We start from the raw sequence: 22,135 nt of genomic DNA, 5'->3' as shown, positions 1-22,135 counted from the left end.
AACTTTTCTCCTTCATTCTTCTGACCTAAAAATTGGACTGATCCTGATCCAAGGCTAACCTAACACCTGTAAACTAGACTCCCTTGAAAAAAGAAAAGAGATGTACCTCTGCCTATCAGATCAGTGGGTGGTTATCAGATTTAGGTGTACTAGAGCATCAATGGGGGAGCTTTACACACTCTTGGATTCCTAAGTCTCATCCCCAGAGGTTCTGATTAAGTCTGTGAAAGGCCCCAGTGATCTGCATATATAAGCATCTCCCAGTGTGATTCTTATATAGGAGGTCTGTGGAGCACACTTTGAGAAACACTGGAACACATGCTTACCAGAAACTGAGATAAGGTGATCACTGTCCCTGGGCACTATATTTGCATAATTTTTCCAGAGTGAAATCAAAAGGGAAAATACATAGATTCTCATAGCTACTTTTTTATTTTGAAAAAACATAGCAAGAATTTAAAAAGCTATCCAGAGAGACATTGTTTTCTATTAAATAAAAGGATGCTGGAGTCCTCTTACAAAGGGTACTGAGTAATGTGTTAGGCAATATGTTTGACTGAAACTTATGAAATGCCTAGAAAGTGTGTTCAAGGGGACAATTTTTTAATAGTCTTTGTGGAAAAACCTATCGTCTCACTTCAGTGAAATCATTTCTAGGAAGTGCTGAAATAATTATAGTCCAAATGGCTTGCATTCTAAATATGTGATTCTTGGATAGAATCCAGAGACTCATAAATGAACTGATAGTAGCATATTGAGTAGATATGTCTTGCAATTATTAAGTGTCTTAAACCAGCACTTGATAAGTTCTAGGTTCAAACCATTAGTGGCTGAATCTTGAGACAGTTATTCTGTGTGGGTGCAGTGAGTTCCTATGTGATAGTTTCTGGGAAAAGAAGAGGGTAAATCTTCCAAGTTGACTGGTCAGTCACCCAGAGTAAGACAAAATGCCTTCATCATAGGGCTAAGAAATTGCATAGAATGTTTCTCTGCTATAAATATGTGATTGAGTACATTTAAGTGCTCTTTTGAGATCCAAAGTTCTATGCTATTATATATAACAGAAAAATAAAATATAGCCTGGTATGTTTGTATGGTCAGTATTTTGGTATCTATCACCTGCTCTTTCTCCACAGAGATAAAAATTCTTCCTATAGACACTATCACTTGTATACTTTTTTTTCCCTAGACAGAGTCTCACTCTGTTGCCCTTAGTTAGAGTGCTATGGAATCATTTCTCATAGCAACCTCAAACTCTTGGGCTCAAGCAATTCTCTTTCCTCAGTGTCCCAAGTAGCTGGGACTACAGGTACCCTCCACTACACCCAGCTAATTTTTCTATTTTTAGCAGAGACAGGGGTCTCATACTTCAGACTGATCTCCAACTCCTGAGCTCAAGCACTCCACCTGCCTCGGCCTCCCACAGTACCATGATTATAGGCGTGAGCCTCCACGCTCCACCCCAAGGAAATGATTTTGCAGCTCATACCTGTTAGGCCGAGTGCTGTGCCACTAGAGAACTTGGAAGACCCCAGTGAGAAAGGACAATGAGCTAAGGGAAGGCAACGGAAGACATGAATTAGGACAAAGGATGAATTCTTTCTACTCCCACCTTAGAACTCCTTCCTTTTCCTATAAGACTTATAGTTTATATCATTAAGGAATCTCACTTTGGGATCATTCTCAGAGTATTTAGATCCAAGGGGATATGACAATAGCAAAGCACAGAGATTTCTCGGTAATGGTGGTATATCAAAGCTAGCAGGCTATTAGTCAGTGAGAGAAATATAGTAAGAAGGGTCTAGCCTTACAATGACATTGATGATAATAACCATTAGGTAATGGGTCAGGTTCATAGTTCAGCTTGACTTTAGTCCCTGCTGGGGACTGGAGTGCCATTTGACTACCAGTGACAAGGACCAAGAGCAATCAGCCAAAATGGTGCCAGAGGATGGAGAGTAGTGGGGAAAATGCACTTGAGTGAGCATTCAGATCCTGACATCCTTAGGGTCAGCACCGTTAAATCCAGACTCCCTCAGTAGTGGGGGAAGAGCTTCTAACAATTGGCCAGGCTCAAGTCTCACCACTATGAGACCAGCAAACTGTGGTTACAATTGCTAACAGCCACAGTTGGATAGTAGGTTTGCTGGAACACTGTCCATGCTTGGTCATCAAAATGCCTTATTGTCCAGCTAATTAGAAAGTTGTTCTGCTTTTATGTAATAGTAACTTGCTTGCTACTGTTTCTTCTGTCATGTGGAATTGGAGTCTTATTTCCCTATTAATTCTTCTTACCTTATACTAGAAATAGAAAAATCTCAGAGATTTTCTTTTTCATTATGAGAAGCCTGCCCTTAGGATATAGCCACAAGGATAGGTGTGTCTTTCACCTGCCCTAAAATTATTAAATCTAATTTCATATAAAAGTGATCTATGCTAAAATTCAAACAGTAGAGGGGGGCATAAAATGAAGCGAAATTCCCTGACCACACACTTCAGGAGCTCCTGATTCCACAACCCAGAAATAAGACAGTTAACAACATCATATATACATTATATATGTATACATACACATATGTGTGTGTATATATATAAGCAAGTGTGTTTAAAAACATTTATGAATGTTCACATTTTTATATATGTATTCTAATACAAAAAACACACTACACATTGAAAGAAAGGCACTCGACCAGCAGAGATCTCACAGACCATCAAGGCTTGTACGAAAGGTCTTTATTGGTGGAGGAGGGAGGCTGCAGAGTAGCACCAAGGAGGAGAGATAATAGGAGAGAGAAGAGGGGAGAGAGGGAGAGCAGAGAAGAGCAAGGGGGGAGAGAGAGGGAGGAGAAACATACCCTTATATAGGGAAGTCGCAGAATGGTGACGGGATGGTGGGATAACAAATAAGGAGTTATTGCTCTGGTGGAAAGAGTCATTTTGGGGTGGGCAGCGGGTAATTGGAACAGGGTGATGAGTTAAGTGCGCCACTCCCTATGCTCGGGGAGGAGTTGTAACTTTAAGAGTAGGAAGGGGCTTTCTGAGGCAATTATCTAACACACATAGTATTCTATAACCAATATTCCTTTTCAGGATATATACAGATATATCAGATACAATAATGTTAGATTATATTACAAGAATTAGATTTTCATAAGTGAACTAGTTTATATAAACGGCACAAATAGTAACCACTAAATAAATACTAGATAAAACAATAATCATATTTTGTGATAATCCTTTTCTTGCTTTGCTTTATATTAATATTAATAGTTTTTTCCAGCTATCTACAATATTTGGAAGATATAGATTAGTTTTGCCTGTCTGTAATTTTCATACTATGGCATTCATATTGTATTTATTCTGTTTTATTTATTGCACACAACATTATGTTTGAGAGGTTCTCTATGTTGCCACTTCCAGCTGTCACGTATTTGTTTTCTTTGTCGTATGGTATGGTATTCCACTATGTGAATGTACAACAATTAGTCTATTCTGTTCACAATGTGGGTGCTTCCAAGGCTGCTATGGACATCCCTGCATATAGTGGTAGAATTGCCTGTCTTCATTTTTAGTAGATATTGCCAAACTGTTTCCTCAATGGTCAGACCATCCTAGGGCTTCAAAAATTCAACTATTTAAGGAATTTGGCCCTTTTGTTTATTTCTGTCAGGGGTCCCACCCCTGACAGCAGTATCTGCTGAGACCTATGGAAACTGGCAGCAATCTACTGAAGAAATATAGAGTTAGAAGCCACAGTAAAGAAGGACAAGAGACATAGAGTAGAATTAAAAGTGGGACTCAGGGGTCCTTTGCCGGGTTGTGGAGAATTCCAGCAATGGCCCAGAGTGTTTGCTCCACTCTGATTTTATGATGTCTTACCTGGAGGGTAAGATGAGGGAGGGAACAAAGACATCAGCGGTTTACAGGATTAATGATATTAGCTTCTATTGTTATTATTATTAACCTTAAGGGTAGCCTACAGTAATCTGAAATCTGAGTCTCCTATTGGGAGAGCCTCCTGCTTGAGGTCACACTTACAGATTTCTAGGAAGGTGTTAAGTTCCACTAGTTCCCTATGGAGTAAAACTCCACCAGCATTAATCTCCTCTGAGGGATTGGTGTGAGGGAAGCATTTTCCTCCCATCACCACCACAGTAAAGGATTTTCCTCTGTAATCAGGGATATACACTCTTCTGCCCATATCTCAAAGATCAAGCTACTCCCTTGGTCTCTGCCCCAGGCAAATGCAAATCTCCACAGTGGGTATCTGCTTTGCCTGTTTAATGGGCAGGAAATGCCCTAGAAGATGTATCTTCTTCTAGGACTTGTCATAGCCTCTTTTATGACCATTACTCTCCTCAGAGAGCTCACAGATCCAGGGTGTTTGTAAGCTGTATCCCCAACAGGCTAGAATTTCAGAAAAGGCAAGAAGCTTGCTAGCAATGGCTAGCTTAAACGTAAACTAGCTGGCTTCTCTTTGTTCCAACTCACTCAGCTTACTTTTTAGTTTTCCTCTTTTTCTGGGGATGCTTTCCTTTGCCAAGAATGGGGTCTTCAGTCTCCATTCTCCCAGAAATTTCTTATATTATAAATACATTTTTTCATCTTGTCATTCATGTATCAACCTTATTAATGAAGATTTTGTGCTATGAAGAAATGTTTGCATTTTATGTAGTCAAACCAATAAATCTCTTTTAATTTTTCAAACTTTGATCCATTAGAATGTATTTTGTTGAATAATGTGAGGGTGTATTTTTAAATGGGATAGCCTCCTGTTACATCAGAGAAAAAGGTCACCAAATAGGCAGGTTGTCACAATATTAACATACAATTGTGGTTTTCTAGCTATAAATAATAACAGACAGAAATTACTCTATTAAATTGAAAATATAAACTGTATCAGAACAAAATTAACACAAAATTCTCAGTATTTGTGAAGAAATAGAACTGATGGAGAGAAAATTTAAACGCGCTAACTTATTCCTGGATAAAAAGAATCAAGATTGTAAAGCTCTCTGTGTGTCTAAATTAATCTATAAATTTAACATACGCACAATCAAAACGCCAAATATTTAACTTTATCTAATTTATAAAATAAGTCTAAATTTCACTGGAAATAAGTATGTGGAACCAATCAGGAACATTCAGAGAACTATCTATTCATACCAGTAATAAAGATGTCTTATAAAGCTATGGTAATTAAAATAGTAGGATACTGGCACAGGAATAGACAAAAAGAATCAAGAAACTTTATAGAATCAAAAAACAGGTTGAGTTATAAATAGGAATAGCATTTTAAATTATTGAGTAAAACATGACTAATCATTTTTAATAGAAATTATTAGGCAAAGTATTGGTCCCAAAGCCTTCAATCCATTTTGCACTCACATGACATATAGTTAAGGCCTTCCAGAGCTATATGATTCTATTTACCCCTGATGGGAATATGAGTTTCATAAGAACTAGGAATGAACTTTCTTCTTCAACCACTATTTCTTGTATTTCCTATTTAAATTATCAATTATCAGCTGGCATATGGTAGTGACAGATAGTTGTCAAATGATCATTTACAATTACACTCTGAAGCTATGTACTACTATTCACATTACTCACCTGAAAATGTGTTTTTAAGTATTTAGGCCTATTTATCCTAAAAATTTATATTTTGCCTTGTTAATCGTACTCAGATTCACAGATAGCCATTTCTATCTCCTTCATCCCTACCATGTCAATTTCTTCTTTTTGCCTATAGTTATTTTTCTCTTTAAAGAGCTCAGAAAATAAATGAATAGATTAAAACATTAAGTGTAAAATATAAGTACCTTTATTCTGTGTGTATCTCAGTATGTAGAACGGTGTTTTTCAACCTTTTGTATCTCATGGCCCACTTGCACCTTGGTACACGTAAATTACGTTGATCAAAAAAAAAAAGGAGTTAAAAAAAGAATATATTTATTGTGCTTTGAACTTCTTTCAAAAATAATTTAATTAATGGTCTTTAAAAATTTTCATGGCACACTGTTTGAAAATCATTACTATAAAAAGGAATCTCTACTTGAATGTCCTATAAAAACATTGAAATTCAAAACTCATTAGTAAAATGACCTTATTTACCCTCCCCCATAAAATACAATCCAGGGCACTGATTGATCAAACCAAGAACCTAGGGGTTACCCTTCTCCCTAACTTTTAATTGGAAGGGGTTTTAGGAGGGCATTTCGCTGATGTCCACCTATAAGGCAAAGGCAATCTGTGACCTTTCTTTATTTCAACCATTTAAACCTCTGTGGTGGCCTTTTTCTTCTCCCTTTGTTTTTATTTAAAAAGAAGTGGAGGAAACATCCTCATGTAGCGCTTTTTAAATGAAGTGACTTGTCAAGTCCCAGACTGTAGCCCTAATCTGAAAGGCAGTAAATTTAGCGACCCTCACTTGCACTGACAGCCTGTCGAGCTCTTGAAACATAAATAGCAGTGGAGACAAATCGTTGCTGTTTTCCTATTAAGCTTTGGCCCACTGGCCTCGTGGCCTTCCAGGAGCACGTGGGCCCAGCCTGGGGAAGCCATGGCTTTCAAGAGCAGGCACGTGCTGTCTCCAGCTCTCTCCCTCTCCGCCTCCAGCCTCAACGTGTGCTCCTCACATTGCAGCTGCCACACACCCACTGTGAGCCATCTGCTTCACAGAAGGGCCAAAAATCCTGGCCCGGGTTGAGGGGTACTGTTACAGAGGCCTGCAACCCACAGTGAATGTTGATGGAGTGATTCCCAGCTCCTATATTTTGGTCAAAATCAAGAAGCTGATGACAGTACCCTTTACTTCTATTCATGTGGGTCCCTGAATATGAAGGCTGCCCACCCTGTGTTATTTAAATGCAAACATTCCAACAACATGACTTTAGATCTTGCTAAAACCATTCTGTTTTCTGCCCTAACCCTACACCTCATCCTCTCTTTTCTCTTTATTACTTATGTATTGACTTTAAGCAAGAGGAATTCTCTAAATTGGATGTAAGAGCTGTTTCAGCACTGGGCCTAGCTGAAGAAGAGGAGCTGGGATTTTAGGGTGAGCCCAAATGAGATCACTGCAACATCAGGGCTCCTAAAGAAAGTGTGGAAGGCCAGATAGAGTTATCTTATCATCAGCTTTGTTTTAATTACATTTCAAAGGCCTCTGGCAGCCAGAAAACTCCACCTAACAATCTTTCCACAGTACAATTGCCCTGCTGAGTTTAACACATTCACTTATAAAATGCCAATTGATTTATGCGACTCTTGAAAACAGCAACTGGCTGTTCTCATCTTTCTTGATGTGTAATCCACAGCCCTGGCAGAATCCTAATGACAGGTCTGGTGATGCCCCCGCAGTTCCCATGACAGTGGCCAGTGATCTTGATTCTTGCTGACTGTCTAGCAATTCTAATCTTTACCCCCTCCCACCCCCACCCCACACACACCATTTTAGGAAATAATCTAAAAAACAACCAATACTTGTAGAAATTTTTGCTTCTATTTAATTCTCAAAGGACTCTTCTAAGTACTTCGGTGTTATTTCACCTTCTTTTCAGTTCCGCCTCTTTCCCGCACCTGTGGGGTAATGATGTAAATAGGACAGGGAGTACTTGCCCTGTGACACAATGCTGCATCATCATACAAAGGTTCTGCAACCCTACTCCAGTGGTTTGAATTATCACCAATGTGTAGACTGCACATTCAAATCCACATTTAGCTCTAATCTGTTACTAACCCCCTATTTCCAGGTACCTATGGAATGTCCTCCACAAGATGTCCCACAAAAACCTGGTACTAACCATATCAAGAATAGAGCTCATTATCTTCACTCCAAAATAAGCACTCCTTCCTGATTTCCCAAGCGGGACCAACTGCATTTACACTTAGGCAGTTTCTGGCTTCCAACCTACACACCACATTTAAAATACATTTCTCCCTAGCAGAGAAAACCAAGTGGCTTACCGGAAACCCAGGGTGGGTGAGTGTCCATGTACATGGTCCATATTCCTTTAGCTCTCACAGAGGACTTGCCACTCTCCCATAGAGCTCAGACACTGCTTCAGAATCCTTCTCAACATCCATTCAAGGCAGCCACTGTCAATTAAACAAGGTTGATGATGCTTATTTTCAGGTATCTGAGGAATTCATCTCCAACTTTACAGTGATTCATGAGAAGGCTTATCACTATACCGATTAGGACCTAGTGCCAACTTACTCAGGCTGCCACTGAGAGTAAGTGGTGTTGGAATATAAAGGACTTCAAACAATGGAATTTTCACATAATTTCACGCATGTAGAATTTCATGAATTTCTTCTCTGTTCTTCTGATAGAGAAGAAAAGGAAGGCTGGAAGGAAGGAAACAAATTATACAACAGTACCATTGTGCTTGGTACCCGTTGGGTGCCAAAAGGATTAAATGAGATTTCAAGGTATCTGGCCACAGTGAATCCAGGGTTTTCATGTCACCCTGCACACCCCAGTGTGTGCCTTCCTCTCACGTCATCATCCTTATTTCTCCTGCGTGCAGACCTCTATTTTAGGCAGGCTAATCAGATCGCCACACCCTTCACAATTTCCCAACTTGGATTCTCTCCACTTGTGCTTCTTAACGTCCTGAAAACTCATTTCTCCCAGAAAGTTTCTCCTCATAGTAAGTCCATTCTTCACCACCCTCGTGTCTCCTTTCTTGGTTGCTGGAATTTTTATGCACCTTTGAGTTTACATTGCTAATGGAAGAGCTTCTAAAAATAAATGGGTAGAGATTTAATTTCTTTTTTTGAGACAGACTCTTACTATGTCACCATGGGTAGAGTGCTATGGCATCATAGCTCACAGCAACTTCAAACCTCTGGGCTCCAGTGATTCTCTTGCCTCAGCTTCCTGAGTAGATAGGATTACAGGTACCCACCACAATGCCCTGCTAAAGACTATATTTTTAAATAACAGCCTTTTTCTCTAATTTATGGCTTTATTTGATTTTTCTCAATAAGGAAGTTAAGTAGACAAACCTCCCAAAAGATGAAGGCTGTTTTTGTCTTCTTTATCTATACAGATAGTTGCATTGCTTTGCAAATTCCCCAAGTATCTTGCTCCTGATCTCCCATTCTATACTATACTTGGAAGAAAAATATAGAGCAGATTCTGGACAGCTAAGAATGCAATCAACTCTGGCACCTTCCAGCTTTCTAAGGATAAAAATAGGCATACCTAGTTAGGAACGTGGGCTCTGAAAGTCCCCAGACCTAGTTCGAACCTCATCTCTCCCTTACTAACATTATAAACTTGGGCAAGTTTCTTGTCCATCCTAAACCTGTGTTTCTGTGTGTTCCACATCTGTAAGCAATCTCAGAAATGTCATGAATTAAATAATATATCTGAGTCTCCTAGCACAGTGCCTAGCAAGAATAGCTCATTCACCAGTCACTCTACAATATTTCTTAAACTTTTAATAGGTACTTTTCAACATTGTAGTCTCTGTAGTGGTAAAGCCTTACAATGTAACCACAGCTATTCTTGACATAATTCCCCTCAAAGAACTAAATAAAGGGGATCCTGACTTCAAGCATAGCATTTAGAAGAGAAGGAAAGTTTCTAAAAACTGACACCAAGTAGGGGGTAATGGTTTAGTATGAGTATCATAAAAGAATGTCAGGCCCCAGGGCTGAAAAGGATGAGTGGATGATAGCCTTGGGTTGGATGCTGAGCTCAAACTATGTCAGGGAGCTTATTTTTCACATCTGAAAGCAAAAATGCAAATCATACTGAATTGGAGCTCTCTGGATGCCAGGGAAAATAATGCCAGGGTGTTCTTCCTCATTTGGCCCATGTTCATTCATAGAGCTAAAAAGCCAGTTGTGAATCTTCCCTCCTATTATGCTAGTCATTGATTTCTGGGTACTAACTACACCCTTTGGGGCCTCAGAAGGCATGAGGCCAATTTGCATAATCCACACCCTGTTGTGCCTTACTATTCAAATAGGGAACATTTCTATAGCAATATAACCCACCTCTTCCCTTCCACGCAGCTCAAACATCTTAATAGTCAGATGTCTTTCTGTAGAGAACTCTCTCTCCTTCATTACCACTTCTCCAACTCTTTCTTAAAAATCACTCTCATTGTTAACATCACATCTCTCAGGTAGTTTGGTTTTTCTTTTTTCCCTTCACCTCCTTCAATACATTACTCTTCTCTGTGTCTCCTTATCTTTCTGTGAGTGTTGCTTCTGCCCCTTCCCTGCCTTCTTAAAGTCATGGACCATTTTCTACTCTTCACCCTTCCCTTCTGGGGGTAATAAGTAGAGATGAGAAGTGGTTTCAACCTTTGGGCAGCAGCATTGCAAACACTAAGGGATCTCTCCGAGGGGGGATGTGAAGCTGAGAAACCAAAATTTCAAAGATCTGGAGAGAACCATGGCTGGAAACATAAACAGAACCCTGTCACAGGCATTCTTTCTAGATTTCATGTGTCTTTCTTTCTTCTTTTTCTTAGCATCTTTGTGTAGAATGTGACATGCAGAGAAGTAGGGAAGGAAACAAAAGCAGGAATAGGTGAGCATGTCCTTAGGGGGGGGAAGAAAACATGAAACATACGGTAAGAATAGAAACTTGTTACAGCATTTGAAGCTCGTACTGGAAACTTCAAATGGCATCAATGATGTGTGCTCGTTTTTTCGTTAATGTTTGTAGGTAGAAGTTCATGGCTTGCGTCTTTTGAACATTTTCTTCACGCTCTTTTCCAATCATGCACTCATAGAAACATAAATATACAAACACACACACCTTGCAAGGTAAATTCCAGTTCTTTGGTTTTCATTATAGTGTGTTTGTTTGTGTATACAGCTAATGTGCCTGCAGCCACTTGCCCATTTAAATTTAAACAAATAAATGGAATAGAAATCCCATTTCAACCATATCTTTCCTTCTGTGAGAGACTGACCTATTGGGATGTTGAAAGATACTTCTCTGAACAGGAAAGATAATGATTCACCCATTTTCTAACATGTAAAATTCTTCAGAATTCTACATTGTTAAAATCATGAAACATTCAAATTTTACATTTTTCTTAAATTGTATTGTCTATATCCCAAATAAAGCAAAAGAAAGACAAATACCACAATGATGATTAGGGTAGTCATTTCCTTTTTTAAATTTTTTTTTTTAAATTCTGAATAGGGAGTGGTTGTCATGTCCTGGGAAATCTTTAAGAATAAGCCTGTTTTGTTTAATGAGCAAATATTTGAGGGTTCGTGGATTTATACATTGTTTCCTAAAAGTTTAGAGTGAAAATATATTTGTACATAAATAGTTGTTTCTATGGTGTGTGTGAGAGAGCATGAGAGAGAGAGAGAATGGTAAAGGGCAGATAATGGAGGGAATACGAGGAAGGAAAGGGTAAGAGAGAGAAGCACCACAACAATAAATGAAATTTCAAATGTTTGGTACAAATGCCTGTTGACCTTAGAAATCTAAATAACCAACATTTTAAATGTGAATTCCCAGTTTTACCAAAATCTGATACTCCAAAGGCACTGCATTGAGAAGGCTGCACCTGGGAGTCATTCCTAGCTGATTCTCCTCCACGCTGGGAACCCAGAAGACAATACTTTTCTCTTGTCACCAACTCTGGGCCTTTCTTTCTGATTTATGAAGGAATATCAGAGGAATTAATATGTACAACTTGAGTAAACAATGACTATGAAGGGGTATGCTAATTATGTACAAGAGTTTAAGAGGTGCATACATGAGGAGGCTGAGGAGTTGTTTAGCTTGGTAGCTAAATATTGCCAGGAGATACAAAAGCACATTGAGCAAAGGGAGATTGAAACTAAATACTAGATCCCAGAATAAATATAATACTCGGCGATGTGAGCAAGCTTGTGGAAATTGGTTGAGATGTTTAAAATACCAAAATACTAAAATTTGCATTTCAAGTAAACATTCATGGAAGGGCAGAAAATAATAGATAGGAACAAGAGAAAGACCCAAATTGTTGCCATATGGCTAGTCAACCTGAGGAAGGTAAGCAGAGGTTAAGTGTCAGTTTCTGGCCTGAGGGTCTTCTAAAGGTTAAGAAAGTAAAAAGAAATGGTGGCAGGGTCCTTGGGCCGAGTGATTTGAAGGACAGGGAAGGAGCAGGGGGATCTGAGAGCATTTTAGAATTTTGAGCCTCAGGATTCACATGGTATATTCCATGCCTTAAAACAAGAAACTACACTTGCTGAGATGAAAGGAATGGCGTTGCATTATGCCTGTGTTCACAGAAGACTCTGCAGGTTTCTGAAACAATAACCCAGCACAGAAGTCCTTAGGACTTGACCAGAGATGCCCCCTGCAGCCTTTCAACAGCAGCGTACTCAGCACACCCTTTCTTTCCCAGTAAAATGATACTCTGTTAGGATCATTAAAAGAAGAGTAGAATTTTACACCAGCTTCTGTTCCAAAAATATTTAGCCACCTTTCAATACTAAGCTCAGTTTTCTTAGCTATATAATGAATCAAATCTGAGTCTAGTATATACTTGTGTTTCCTAATACATCTCAGCAATTTCTCAGTCTGTTCAGGCTGCTATAACAAAATGCCATCAACTGCCAGGCTTTTAAACAACAGAACTGTGAAATATTTCTCAGTTCTGGAGGCTGGGAAGTCCAAGGTCAGGGTGTCAGCCAATGTAGTGTCTGATGAGGGTCACTTCCTGGCTCACCTCCTGGTTTGTAGATGGCCATCTTTGCACTTGACCTCACGTGGAGGAAAAGGCAAAGGAGCTCTCTGGCGTCTCTTATATAATCTCATTCATGAAGGTTCCTTTCTTATGATCTAATCACTTCCAAACTCCCTACCTCCAAATACCTTCACTGGGAAGTAAGATTCAACATATAAATTTTGGAGGAACACAAGCATTCAATCTACAATAAGCTAACTCAAAATGTTTATTGAGTAATCCATGCCAAATCCTGCCCCAGTTCATGGGGATATTATGTGTAAAACATGGTCCCCAAGGAGCTTACCATCTGAAACTCTGGGTTTCCAGCAATAGAAAGATCCCATTTTCTATTAAATTACTGTGGATTAGTAATAAATTCCCAAGTGGAGTAGTAAAGGCAGTGATTTGTGGGAAAAGCCTCCAGTGTGAGTAGGACAGAGTAGCAGGTGGTACCAGGGCTCGCAAGAGTTTCAGATGGAGGATCCTTAGGGTAAGTAAAGCAAGAATGACGACAGGGAGGACCCAGCAATGTTGTTCAATATTTAAAATTCTCACCAGGCTGGTTGGATGAGGGAAAACAAATCTTTCTTTGGTTTGCAGCTTCAGACTCCTCCACTCCGATGAGACACCTCCGTACATAGATGCAGCCACAGGAGTGGAGAGGCTATCTCAAGACCAGCAATAAAAGATGTCTCTGCTTCCTGTGTGGGTCACTTATGGGAAGACTCCCCTTTCATCCTCAAGTAGTACTGAGGCAAATTCTTCCTCAATGACATCAGATTAAACCTTTACCTATTTTATTATCTGCTTATCAGGAACATAAAATAACCATATTAGCATGTAAGCATACCAGGCCTCAAACCCAATAAATAATGCTTTGTTTTCTCTCATTCATTTTAATATTTACTTTCATAGGTGCCATCTTCCTGAACTGGTGGGGCTTTCGTTGGTGCTACTAAACTAAACTTTTTCTCTCTTGCAACTGGTTGATTTATTTTAGAATGTCAAAAGATCTAAGACCCACAACCCACCATTTCTGGGTATTTTCTGAGAAGTGAAATCATTGCTATCAACCATCTCTAAGATTATCTCTCTTCTTCTGACATCTCTGTACCCACTTGGGAATAAGTTTTATGTATGTGTGGAGGGCAGGAAAGAAATCCTAAAATATTCTGAAATCTTCACTCTTTTTTCATTGTAATCTACCATTATTCTCAAAACCAATAAAGTTATCTTACTGCCTATTCTGCCTGTGCTCTCCAGATTTTTAATGTGCTGCACCTTTGTCAGCCTGCTAAATAACAAAACTCATTGTCACAATTGCCATTGGCCTGCAGGGTATCTGTGTTCACCCAGAAGATTCTTAGCATTGAATACTTGGCCTGACTGTCCGTCCATAGATGCACATATATGAGAAAATTCTCTTTTTTTCTTCAAGCCCAAATTCTTCTCTATTAATCCAAAAAAGTGGCCTATTACCCTTTCTAAGAGTTCTGAGTTCTGACTGTTCACTTGAATGTGAGAAGGGAAAAGTAGCATTGGGGAAAAAACACAGGAAAAATACCTTACAAAAAATATCCAACTATATACTATAGACTACTTAAAAAAATTTTTTTAGTAGGGGCATGTGCTTGGTAATCTGTAGAACTTCCAAATCAAATTATATTACTATCGCCTGTTTGTTGCTGGAATTGAAGTTTCCTCAAAACTGGTGGTATTGATAATTGACAGAAGCTTAGAGTATTCCAGATAATTTTGTTATCAAGTGTTACCAAAGAGCCCCTATGTTCTATTGGGGGCCTAGTTAACTGACTTTGCTGACATATTTGGACAGTAAATTCATCTCCTTGCTAGTTGTCTATTATGTTAAATTGGCCATCAGAGAATATTCAGGAAAAGAAAACAGTTGGGGGCATTTGAGCAGAGCTAATAATTGGCACCATTTAGTGTAGGATAACAAGATCCTATCATGGTGACAGGACTCTTTAGCACCTTCTCCAGATGCTGTATCCCAACCCAAGCAGCAATGAGTTTTGAAGTTTCGGGTGAGGGGGACTCAATTTTGATCAAGTCTAAGTGCATGGGTCTTTCTGGCCAATCTCTGGCTGGACCCTTCCTGCTGCCCAGCTTCATTTCCTTTTTACTTCTCTTTCTCCTTTTCCTTTTTCTCCCCATCCACTTCCTCTTCCTTATCTCTCTCCATCTCTTTAGCAAGAAACTCAAGTGATTATATTCTGCATGTGGGGTTTAAATAAGCTCGCCTATATTGAGATTTCTTTACTAAAATGTACGCATCCCACTTTGCAGATCTTTCCCAAAAGGGCCTCCATATTCTGAACCCTAGTTTTTCACCCAATAACATTTAGCTCCCTACCTCTCAATCCTAAGTGACATAGTTTATCACAAAACACATCATTGGCCACCATACTCATGCTTCTTGGCCATGGCTGGAAAGCCTCAGAGATGATGTAGTTTGATACAGAACAATGAAAACCACAACTACAAGACAGGGGTTAGCACATGATCCTTTTGAACAGAATTTCACATGATCTAGAGAAAGGGTAATGGTTTCTCAAAGCAAGCCACTTCTCTAATAATCACTTTGGTGTAAAGCACACTTTGTAGTACAGTGTCATTAATGACATCAGCGCTTCACTCACATACCCTCAGAGCACTTTACAGCTTGTGTGCACCTCCTGACAGCCCCGACTTTGTTCCAAACCCTTAACCAGCGACCAATGGGTGTGGACACATGAGCCCTCCAGCTTCTTGCCTCAGCATCAGGACAATTTTGAAGTGGGACAGGTGCTGCCTCCTGACCTCCCTGAAAGATCAAGTCAAAGTTGGTCTCTGTGGATTTAGGTTGGCATCACATCCCTACTTGGATTCTATCTCCTTTAGGTCCCATTTCTCCACTCTCCTTCCAGTATTTCCTGAGAACACTTCCCACTTAATCACGTTCACAAGGCTTTTTGTCTTGGGGTCTGTTTCTGTGGAATCTGACCTCAGACAAAACACATCATCAAATTATTGAAAAGCCATGTGGATTTATTGATTTTTAAAAGAAAAAGGAGGTGATCTGCTGCATATTTTAGACTTTTAAAGACAATCATGCAAACCTCTGTTTTTCAGGAAGAGAATTTGAAGGAGAAGAAGAATATCTGGAGATCCTCGGCATCACCAGGGAACAGTCAGGCAAATATGAGTGCAAAGCTGCCAACGAGGTCTCCTCAGCGGATGTCAAGCAAGTCAAGGTCACTGTGAACTGTGAGTATGGCAGGGTCAGCAGGCACCATGTGCCAGAGCATGCCTCCACCTCCACTGAGCTCCAGTGATTCCATTAGCAAAAGAGCATTGCATTGCACACAGGTGGCCCTCCAGTCAGGGATGCACATTTATGCATTGAACACACCCAAGGACGAGACTTGGCCTTTGAATTTGACATATCTACTCTACCAACTCTAAATGTAATTCATAATACATTTAACAATACCCTCTGTCTTTTACTCAGTCTAAAGAATTAAGAAAACATGATCAGACAGACAGTACTAATGTTTCTGGCAGTCACTATTCTGGTCTTTGTGGAAATCAAGGTCATACGAGTTTGGAAAAAGCAACAAATCATATCTGCTTTAAGTGGAATTTCAATCTCAATGCATTGTTTGTCAGAAGGGAATACCTGAAGATTATATTGTATCCTCCACTATTTAACTAATTAGCCTTGGGAACAAATTTAAGCCACTATGGTCAGATACCGTAAGTCCCTGATGGCAACACAGATACCTGACAAGTTAATTTGGGTTATCTATTTGTCCCAAAGCATGGGCATTAGAAAGGAAGATTTCACTAAGATGCATAGGTAAGCAGGCATACTTTGAACTTCTCAGATGAAAGGATTCTTAGATGTAGTTCAAAAGGGGGAGGGGGGAGGCTACGTATGATATGTGTCACCGAGCAAAGGAATAAAGAGAATTCCTTTATCCTGTTCTGTTAGGAGTGACTTTCTTCATCATTCAAATTCAAGTTCTCACATCACATAATTGTGGCCAGTGACAGGGACAAAGGTCTGTTCTCACAGTTCTCTTCTATGCATTTAACCTACACACACTGCATACACACAGATATGCACACCTGACTCACAGATACCCAGATATACATGCACAAATGTCTTAATCTGTATTTGAAATTATCCTTTAGGCCATAGTGAGTTGCTTTCTGTCATTTTATGTCCTCCATACAGTTGCCTTTGTGCCCAAAATTCTATGCAAATTATTTCCGTTCTTCTTAACAACCCTGACAAGGTAGGGTTGAAATTGAGGTAGAATGGAATTGAGTCCATTATAGAGCGTAAGAAACTAGAGCTCCAGGAGGTAAAACTGCCCATCTAAAAGCTGATATAAGAAACGGGACTTAGATTCGGGTCCACTTGATTCTAAAGCCCATGCTCTCATGAAAAAGGGGAGGAGAAGGCAGAATTTTCCATTTTTCTTATTTACTATATGCAGCACTGGGGTAAGAGATTTACATTTGTCGTTTAACATATGAGATGACATGGATAAGCATCACTAGTCCTTAGTAATTTGGAAGCTGAGGCTCCGAGAGCTGAGGAAATTTGCTTAAAGTGACTCAGCCTGTGCTAGGAGGCACTATCACCTGTGGCCTTGCCTCAGGCTTGTAGCCTTCTTCAACAAGCAGCAATGACTCCTCACCATACTCAGAAGAATCGAGATCTGACTCTGCTGTAGTTTGTAGTACTCCTTTCCGAGAAACAGGAGCTGCATTGCGTGAGCTCTGAAGTGCTTCTATTCCTAGCTGTCTTTGAATTTTTTAGTAATAGAGTTTTGAAATGCCAGTTATTACTATTCTTTTCTAGTGCTGGGTGTGTTTCAAAGACACATTAATGATCGCAGTGTTATAATGTGCTTTAGGACCTTTTTCACATGAAAGGCAACTTCTCTGGATGTTTGTGTAAGTTTATAATTAGGTTTGCTTCTTTTATGTACACATAACCATGCCATCATCTTCCATCTCTTTGCTGACTTTTACAGTCAAGATTTCATTTTCTCTTAATTGACCTTCATCTTAATTAGATTTCAGAAAGTCCAATCATGGAGTACATAGAAAATATTTATGCTTCCATTGTGTGAAACATCAAAGTGGTCTGGATTGCAGATGGTTCCCAAGATCAAAGCTAGCTGCCTGGGCCCTATTATTATTAGCGCAATTAGTCTGACATTGCTCTTCTTGACTGTCCCCAAAGTGTAATTTAGAACAGAAGAAAATACTGATAATTTTTAAGAAAAGACTTTTATGGAAATGTGAGCTTTTGCTAGCAATGTATTAACTACAGAAAGATATAGCCAGAACCTCAAGATTCTAAAAAGACAACTGCTGAATGATATGGAAAATTAGAGTTGAGTCAAACATCTAGTGTGTCCTAAGCAGCGGGACGTAACATATACCTGACCTTATAAACATTACTCAGAAAATGTTTACTGAGTGAGTAGGTGAAAAACTCACGGGTAAACTTGATCTTCTTAACATTTCTCCAAACTTTGCAAATGATACTGATCATGAATCAGGAAGAATATTCTAAGATCAATTTCCTTTGGAATCACCTTTTTTACCAAAACTTCATACGCTGTTTTTATGTTGTGTTAAAACTTGTCATCATACCAGTTGTCCGGTTTAAGCAATTCATCCTACTTAAATATAATTGTATGAAGCAGATGAAGTCTCTAAGATTGAATTATAAAGGCCAAGTTTGCCTAACAAAACTCTCACATACGGAGAAATATCTAGGATCACCTCTCTCACTCTATCTAAGCCTGTCTGCTATGAAATGTCTTATTATTTAAATGAATTTCTCTACCTTTTCAAAACAGTCTTTGGCACTAAGTCAGGGGATCAGTATGGCTAACATAACTACTGGTTGAATAGGTTATTCTAATGAAAAGACCTTGAGTATCATTAGAATAAATAAATAAATAAACCCCAGTGATGGTAGCTTTCTTTCACCAGCATGTCGTCAATTCACTTACTCAGTTGCCAACAGATGCTTGTTGCAAGACACTGAATGGTAAAACAGGAAACCAGGCATGTAACACTTTCTCCTATTGTGCTCACAGACTGGGTTCCATGGTCTCTTCATTTTACTTCCTTTGGAGACCTTTCTTTCCACTTGGTCTACAGCATTGCACATAGGCCTTTTATATGCAAAATCTATTTTCTAATTGGTAAGAGGTCCCAGAATTTACAGAAAACTGAAAATTGGCTCAAAATGGCATCACTTAAATAAGCTTAGTAAAATTTATACAATAGATACATGACTTTAGACTTTCTGTATCTTACGCACAATACAGCTACAAATTTCTTTCAGTAACTCATCCTCAGGACAGTCCATCCTTTCATTGCAAGTTCCGGGTGTAATTCCTCCCTTTCAGTTCTCAGAGTACATTTAAAGTATCTGCTTATAAGTTTATCTCACCCTAGTACCCAGTATCCTGAGGATAATATCTAGCACAGAATAAATGTTGAATAAATACATATTATTAATTTTATCTGGGATATTTCTATACTGGACTGTTTTTTTACTACTGAAGAAATTCTTCTTAAAAGCTGTTTCCAGCTCTAAACCCTGCCCCCACTCCACTGATCAGCTCCTGATCTCATCTTCTGCCTTCCCATAGCTCTCTTTCTGCAAATAGGTTCACATGAGCACTCCTCACAACTTCCTTTTCCTTTACTGATTTCTCTTTGAACTCAGCTCTGCCTCCAGTCTGGTATCCAGAGCAACACAGGTGCTTAGAGACCTAGGATGTTGATATTTTAAATGTACGCTTACTCTTACATCTGATAGCCACTCATTTAGAGGAAGCAGATACAACTGTGACTGAAAAAAACTTTTGCCTCCAGATAATGTACTACATACATGTATTTTTAACTGGAATATTTAGTGCTTTGATCCAAAAAACAATCTAGTAAAGAAACTTTAGGAAAACAATTTCATAGGAAATCTTCAGTGGGAATTCAGAGTGTTATAACTTCATACTGTAATTTTGTAAGAGACAATTTTTGAGCACCTGCAGAATCCCAAAATTATATCCTTAGACTTCAGATTCATTCACTGTCATCATCACACACTGACAGTGGCCAAGGAAATGGGGAGTGAACTGGGCCTGGTCTTCCCCAGCCAGGAGAAGTACTTACTTTATCCCAGACCTTGTTAGTATGTTTAGTTTAGTATTGCTAGTACATGGTGATTAAAAAACAAATAAAAACAACTTAGTCTTATTATGGTTCCTAAACTCTCTACAGACAATGACTTTATTATTGCTTGTACCCTCTGCCTCCGCTGCCTTGTAATATCACTGCACACTAACCCTGAGATAGAATCAATAGGAGCTCCATGTAGTGAGGCCAAGAACAAAGCCCAGCAAATGTGCATATTTTCCACTGCAAAATCTAAGAAATTGTGAGTGGTAGACTTGGGACTCTACCCCATGTATAACTCCAAAGCCCTCTGTCCTTCCATTAAAACATGAGAATAATTGTAGTATAAAATAATAAATGTAATCCCTTTAGATATTAAACGTGCAGTCATATGAATGACCTCATTAGAGGTTGACATCAAACCCATGAGATAGGTAGGCAGGTGTCATCATCTACATCCTGAAAAGCTATAGGAGGATGTCACATCTATGGGGACAACCTGAGTGTCACAGGTGGAAACTAAAGCTGCATGCGTCTCCTGACTACTAATGCAGGTTTATACCCACCATGTCACCACAAGTTGGGCTGCTTGTTGGCACCCTGTAAATAGCACAAAGAGGAAGCATTCATCTTTCTACCTACTAGCATGTTCTTATTAATATTATTTTTCCTTATTAGGACTATATTGCTTTCTAAAACAACTCATTCAAATAAAAGTGCTAGAGCAGAGAGACTCAGAGCATGGGTTTCAGAACATGATAGACCAGGGTTCAAATTCACACTCCACCAAATACTGACCATGTGAATTTGGACAAGTTCCTCTCCTTCTTTGGTCAAGGCCTCTGCAGGTCTGTCTTCTCATTCATAAAAAGGGGGTAATAATACTTACCTTCTAGGGCTATTACTTGAATGAAAGGAAGACTAAAGCCTAGTAGAATGCTGACATATGGTCAATGCCTATAAATTAAAATCTTCATACTATTATTCCCAATAGTGGTAATGTTAAATGGATGAAATTTTGCTTTCTATGCCACTTTTGCTGTTATTTTATTTGTTCTGATTGAAGGAATCTTGTCATTGATAATGTCAGAAGAGGAAAGGCCCTATTAATATTGTCAGAACCTGGAATAAAAACTGAAAGAGTCCTTTGACAATTGTAAACTCTTTCAAAGTCACATAAGAAATAACAATGGACCTCTCAGTACAGCACTTTTATGAAGCCACATTTTTATTATAGCTATATTTTAAGCAAGGACATCTATTATTTTAACTACACTGGGCCTGCTGAAGTACGATTTATAACAACCTTTCTTAGCCTCACCTATACAGAATTCATTATAGATGAATTTTGAAATGTTCATCCCAATAAAACATAAAAGAATACATCTGCACCATGTTATCATTTGAGAAATATTAAGAATGATGATCTTTTTGTACATTAATCAACTTCCATGGATTTACCCTGGCATACAAAATTTCCTGTGCTTTTAAAGAGAAAAACAAGTGGTGGGACTTTGGAATGGGTGTCATCCTGTTCCAAGATAATGCACTTACAAGAGCTCAACCCTATTTTACCACCAGCTTCCCTATGCTGGGGTCTCTGAAGGGCTGACAAATAGCTTTCTACTTAGTCTCTCAGCTTCCAGATAACTTTAGAAATAAGTAAAGAAATAGTCTGAGAGACCTAATGTTCCTGTTTCTAGAGGCCAAGGTGGTTAGAGACAGTGGCACAGCGTGGCCGACTCACTTTCTCGGTCATGGCAGCGCTGGGCTGGGGCAGACCTGCCCATGGAAAGCAGGAAGGAGAAACCCCAAGTAAGATGTGGGCATGGAGAAACAGAGGAGATTTCTACTCCCTGAGGAAATCTTGGTCCCCAAAGAAAGAAGGGAAAGAGGTAAGCCGAACAGGCCCAGTGTTTTCTTCCCAAAATCTCGATCAGAAAAACCATTTCTTTCCTCTGGGTCCTTGAGCAGTAGGGACAGTAAATAAGCTCCTGCCAAATAAAAGGAAACCTTCAAAGTAAGAAAGAACTCTCTAGAAACGTGAACAACTAGGACCTACATTCCTGGTCTCATGCCAGAGGGGCTTAAAGGCATTGACCATGTTAATATTATCTTGAGGTGCCACAGCTGTGAACCTCAGAGGTGTGTGTGATGGTAGGAAGTGTGGAGTCTGGCTCAGGTGTAGGACAGGTTTAGCACAATAATAGTCGTCA

At 39.2% G+C, this 22,135-nt stretch overlaps 1 protein-coding gene across 1 annotated transcript in view; it reads left to right on the top strand.

Moving 5' to 3' along the window:
- The window catches only part of LSAMP (limbic system-associated membrane protein), a 637,087-nt gene that overhangs the window by 579,140 nt on the left and 35,812 nt on the right, over nucleotides 1-22,135 (top strand). The window contains exon 4 of the mRNA XM_003797713.2: nucleotides 15,840-15,974. Coding sequence (XP_003797761.1) covers nucleotides 15,840-15,974 — 135 coding nt within the window. The remainder of the gene's footprint in view (nucleotides 1-15,839; nucleotides 15,975-22,135) is intronic.

This window comes from Otolemur garnettii, unplaced genomic scaffold (genome assembly GCF_000181295.1).
Source record: "Otolemur garnettii isolate 467f Iridium unplaced genomic scaffold, OtoGar3 scaffold00122, whole genome shotgun sequence".
In the NCBI taxonomy this organism is placed as follows: Eukaryota; Metazoa; Chordata; class Mammalia; order Primates; family Galagidae; genus Otolemur; species Otolemur garnettii.
The sequence above is the reverse complement of the archived record's forward strand: the minus strand, read 5'-3'. Positions and strand labels throughout refer to the sequence as shown.